Raw genomic sequence first — 5,000 nt, 5'->3', positions numbered from 1 at the left:
GTGTTCGTCTTTACGTTCTGAGTTCAAATTCTGCTGACGTAGCTCATAAAATAAATACCAGTTGATTACTTTGGTCGATGGAATCGATTTACATTCCTACCCATAAATTACTGACCTTGTGCCAGAATTTGAAACCAATATTTCTATTTCTTATAACGAAAAGAAAAAAATGTTATATTTAAAATAATTCTCACTATAGATAAGTAAATGTTAAATATTTGTTTTTCAAGAAATCTTTGCAAATGCTACTAATTAGGCGTTAACTTTTCCAGTTGATCCCTGCAGCAGTGGACCGTGTCAATATGGCGGAACATGCACAAACAATGGATCAAAGTATACATGCGATTGCAAACCTGGATACATTGGACAGAACTGTTCTGTATGTAAGTCAACATTTACGCCATGTTTGTTGGTATTATTTTAGTTTACTTCATTCAATGTATTCTTTATTTTTTAAGACTGTAAGCAGATGTTGTTGCTATTTCTTGGATGTAGAGTGACATCAAAGAGGAACCCGATATATTTTAGAGATTAGAAAGTATAATTAATGCTTCTATTTATTTTTACAGTCGACTATTCATTGTAGGGTCGTGAGGGTAGAGGGGTCATTAAGTCCTGTCCGAAGCAATCGTCCTTAAAGTTTTACGCTTGATTCCCAATCGCGACCAACTGATACAACAGATATTATCCAAATATTTGGCTTTTGGTGTCCTTCTAGGTCTCCCCTCGGTTAGCTTGGCTTGAAGAATCTGTCTTGCAATTCTTTCCTGTAACATTATAACCACATGTCCGTAGAACCAGACTGTAACTTCTCAATACGGAGGGGTAGCAGATCGATCTAGAAAAGTCCTTAGATGAGTAAACAAGCATTTCACGTGATCCCAGGTGATTATTTGATAGATACAACTTAAGGACCTCATTTAGTGTTAAAAAGATTTTAGTGAACCTTCCTACATCCTGCACAAAGGCAAGCTGCTCATGTAGGGTTATAAGTGAATGCCCAGAGGGTGGTCCATACAACTCAGAATTCTTGGTATACGAGGCAAAGGTGGTGTCCGTCAGTAGCAGTAGAAAGGGCAGCAACTACTGCAACAGCAGGAGCAGCAGGAGCAGCAACTCCTGTAACACCAGAAACAGCAGGAGCAACAACTACTGTAGCACCAACAATGCGTCCGGTAGCAACAGCAGCAATAACAGCATTAACATCAACAGCAGCATCACCAAAAATGCAAGCACACATACATGGAGATATGTTGTTGCAACTGAGGGGGCCCTTTAAGCTGGCTAAATAAAGACATAACTTCTTTTAGGATCCCACAGAGGCGCAACGTTGCGGCTTTAGCCAACTACATAGAGATAACGCCTTACAGCCTAAACCATAACTCAACGGGAACAGATAATGCAAACTTTGCTTGACCGTGAGGGCAAGGATCCTCAAGAATTCGCTTACACTAGGGGCCTTCTTAAATTTCAAAATTGAGATGTTTAGTCGATGACCTCATGATAGAAAATTCATGTTGAAGACATGAAGTGGCTGCTTGCTGACAAGTGAACGACAATCGTACATAAACTGATGCTTTTTTGGCCACAACTGGAACCGGTTAAAGGGAGATAACTCACGTAGATAAAGGTTTTCACTTCGAAGAATCTCGTTTCAGGTTTTAAAAAAAAGCTTCTTAACCACAGAGCCATACCTGTTGGAAATATTTTAATTTCTTCAATTCAGAAGTTATCTACTTTACATTTGCAGTCGATCCATGTAGCAGTGATCCATGTCAATATGAGGGAACATGCTTAAACCACGACACGACATATGAATGTGCATGCCAACCTGGATACAGAGGGAAGGATTGTTCAATAGGTAAGTTAAAATATAGTGTTCAAATTACTTGTATATTGCACCGTAGTCACTTTCAAAATTTTTCTTGATATCTCTGACGAAGCTCACCCTAAAATATACTTCGAATTTAGTCATACATCTTCAAAAATTATATTTGACTCTACTTAAATGTACTTCCTAATACTTTGGTTAAGGTTTTACATATCAGCATATTTTAACATATTTTAAGATGCTAAAATATCATTTGCATTTTTAAGTCGATCCCTGCAGCAGTAATCCATGCCAGAATGAAGGACTCTGCACAAACGAAGGTTACAATTTCACATGTCAATGTATGGAAGGTTTTAGAGGATCTCGCTGTGAAATAGGTAAGTAGTTCGATATCTATCTACGTATTAATCTATCATTGTATATTTATCTATATTCATACATATCTCTTTGTCTATCTATTTATCTTTGTTTTGTATATATTTATCCACAGACACACCTACATACATATATATGTAATGTACGATATATACATGTTTGTATATTTATGTATATAGTTGCAAATATGAAATGGTACGTATGGTGCTTGGAGACATTATCGGTAATGTTTCGAGTAAAGCCTGATCTCTTCGGAAAGAGGCTGTGTATGTGAGGGAGAGAGGGAGAAAGAGGGAGAGAGAGAGAGAGAGAGAGAGAGAGAGAGAGAAGGGAAGAAAGGAAAAGTAAGTTTGTGGTAATTTTTCTCCTACGATCGCTACACACACATCCTAGTAATATTTAGTGAGAATTGTATGCACACACACACACACACACACACACATACACACACACATACACACACACTCAGACATATATATTATGAGCAATAGTGGTGTCTATTAAACTCAGAGTAAACTCTGTATTTGGAATGACCAATTTCAAAGACTGTTGGATTTTACTCATAGAGTACTGGAATCTTAATAATGGATTTACAAAGGCAATGACCAATCTTAAAGATTATTGGATTTTACTCACAAGGTATTAGAATCTTATATGTATACCATTCTGCCTAAACAATGGATTTACAAATACAATATCCCTACATTCACTCTCTATTTCCTATCTTAACTAAACTACCTATTGCTTAACCATCCTCTCAAACCGTCTCCGATGAAAGGATATAATAAATATCCTGGAAACAGCTGTAAGACTTTCTATTTATAAATATTCTGTATCATACACAGCCTTGGTTTTTATCTCATTACGAAAAGTAAATCCCTATATATATATATATATATATATATATATATATATATATATATATATATATATATATATATATATACAAGAATAAGGGCAGGGAATCGCCTGAACTCACTAGCCGATGAATTCGTAAGTGCCTTTCTTATCGTTGATTTTTGGTGTCGCATGCCCCAAAATTACCGTGAATTTTTTAGAGACACTTTCAAATTTATCAGAATATCGGACTGATGATTTGGAATAGGGATATTTTCATTCTCTTAACCATGAAACGATCGTATCCGATTAACTAAAGACTTGTTTTGTTTATGCTTTCCCCTCCGGTTTTTTGTTCTATGTGTGCCATAAATATCGCCATCCATTTAGAGAAAAATTTGTAGTTTAGAATCAGTAGTTCTTTGACTGCTATTTCTAAATTTTCAGTATGTTGGAGAAGCAACTCAATGCTAATCCCTGTATATTTATGATTATATATATATTGAAAAACTTACACGACTAGGTGAAAAGCGCTTCATTTAATATGTGACATTAATAAAAATCTGTAAATGTACAAACATCCAGGTTTCTGAGTACCTTAATTAAAATTTTTTTCTATATAATTTCTGTACATCACCTCCAAACCTTCAAATATATATATATATATATATATATATATATATATATATATATATATATATATATATATATATATATATATATATATATATATATATATACATATACATATATAAACTGTATGTGTGTGGTGTGTTTCTGTGTTCTTACGTGTGTAATATTTTACTCAACAGTTGACCCATGCAGTTCTGGTCCATGTCAAAATGAAGCAATTTGCAGAAATCAAGGAAAAAATTACACATGTCAGTGTAACCCAGGTTTCAGAGGTTACGATTGTTCTATTGGTAAATATTTCTCTATTTTTTCGTTTCAGCATTCCAATATTTCTATTGTTTTAATCCTAAATTTTACAGTAGATTGTACTTTGTAATTATTGAAAATAACTGGAGTACTGGGTTGTCGGTCAAGCATTTATTTACACGGATTACTATTTTGTAAATGACACTATGTTTTAACTTGACTGCAGCCATGCTGAGGCACCGACTTGAAGGGTTTTAGTTGAACAAATGAAAAAAAATAAATGCGCCTTTTTAAAAGCCTATGCAGGCTCATGGGCCCGGTTTCCCAGTTTCAATGGCGTATGTGTTCCCCAGCTGGACGGGACGCCAGTCCACCGCAGCGTTACTCATTTTTGCCAGCTGAGTGGACTGGAGCAACGTGAAATGAAGTGTTTTGCTCAAGAAGACAACGCGTCGCCCGGTCCAGGAATCGAAACCACAACCTTACGATCATGATGATGACACCATAGCCACTAAGCCACGCGCCTCCACTTAGCAGAACAAATCAACCCAAATTTCTTATTACATTGTTCCGTATTTATTCTGTCGGACTATTTTGACGCACCTGTATTTTAAGTGTTGTAAACAAACCAATACCGATTATCTAGCGGTGGTGCTGCGAACAAACACAAACAAACACACAGACATATTTACTACCGGCTTCCAAACAGCTTCAGGCTACCAAATTCACTCTCAATTCATTTGTCAATTCATGGCTATAGTGAAAGGTATTTGACCAAACTGATGCACAGTGGGACTGAACCCGATATCAAATGATTGCAAAACAAATTGTTTACCATTCAGCCATGATGGCACCTATTGATAGTTTATTTAAATAATTTCTCTTCTAGTTGACCCATGTAGCAGCAGTCCATGTCAATATGGAGGAACGTGCACCAATGAAGGAAGAAACTTTACTTGTCAATGTACACCAGGCTACAGAGGAGACGATTGTTCTATAGGTAAGCGAATATATTTTGACAGAAACATAATACTTTGTGAATTAACAACAGTTAATACTGTTCTATGATTGTTGTTAT

At 35.8% G+C, this 5,000-nt stretch overlaps 1 protein-coding gene and 1 long non-coding RNA gene across 2 annotated transcripts in view; one reads left to right on the top strand and one right to left on the bottom strand.

Annotated features, from left to right (window-relative positions):
• The window catches only part of LOC149136673 (uncharacterized), a 367,529-nt gene that overhangs the window by 186,643 nt on the left and 175,886 nt on the right, over positions 1 to 5,000 (bottom strand). The gene's annotated exons all lie outside the window — the stretch shown is intronic.
• LOC106872297 (uncharacterized) overlaps positions 1 to 5,000 on the top strand; it is a 149,339-nt gene that overhangs the window by 60,887 nt on the left and 83,452 nt on the right. Inside the window, exons 29-33 of the mRNA XM_089348316.1 lie at positions 273 to 383; positions 1,751 to 1,861; positions 2,098 to 2,208; positions 3,856 to 3,966; positions 4,812 to 4,922. Of these exons, the coding sequence (XP_089204442.1) occupies positions 273 to 383; positions 1,751 to 1,861; positions 2,098 to 2,208; positions 3,856 to 3,966; positions 4,812 to 4,922 (555 nt within the window). The remainder of the gene's footprint in view (positions 1 to 272; positions 384 to 1,750; positions 1,862 to 2,097; positions 2,209 to 3,855; positions 3,967 to 4,811; positions 4,923 to 5,000) is intronic.

Source organism: Octopus bimaculoides, chromosome 3, assembly GCF_046866305.1.
Source record: "Octopus bimaculoides isolate indiv1 chromosome 3, ASM4686630v1, whole genome shotgun sequence".
Taxonomy (NCBI): domain Eukaryota; kingdom Metazoa; phylum Mollusca; class Cephalopoda; order Octopoda; family Octopodidae; genus Octopus; species Octopus bimaculoides.
Note: the sequence above shows the minus strand (reverse complement) of the source record. Positions and strands in the feature narration are given on the sequence as shown.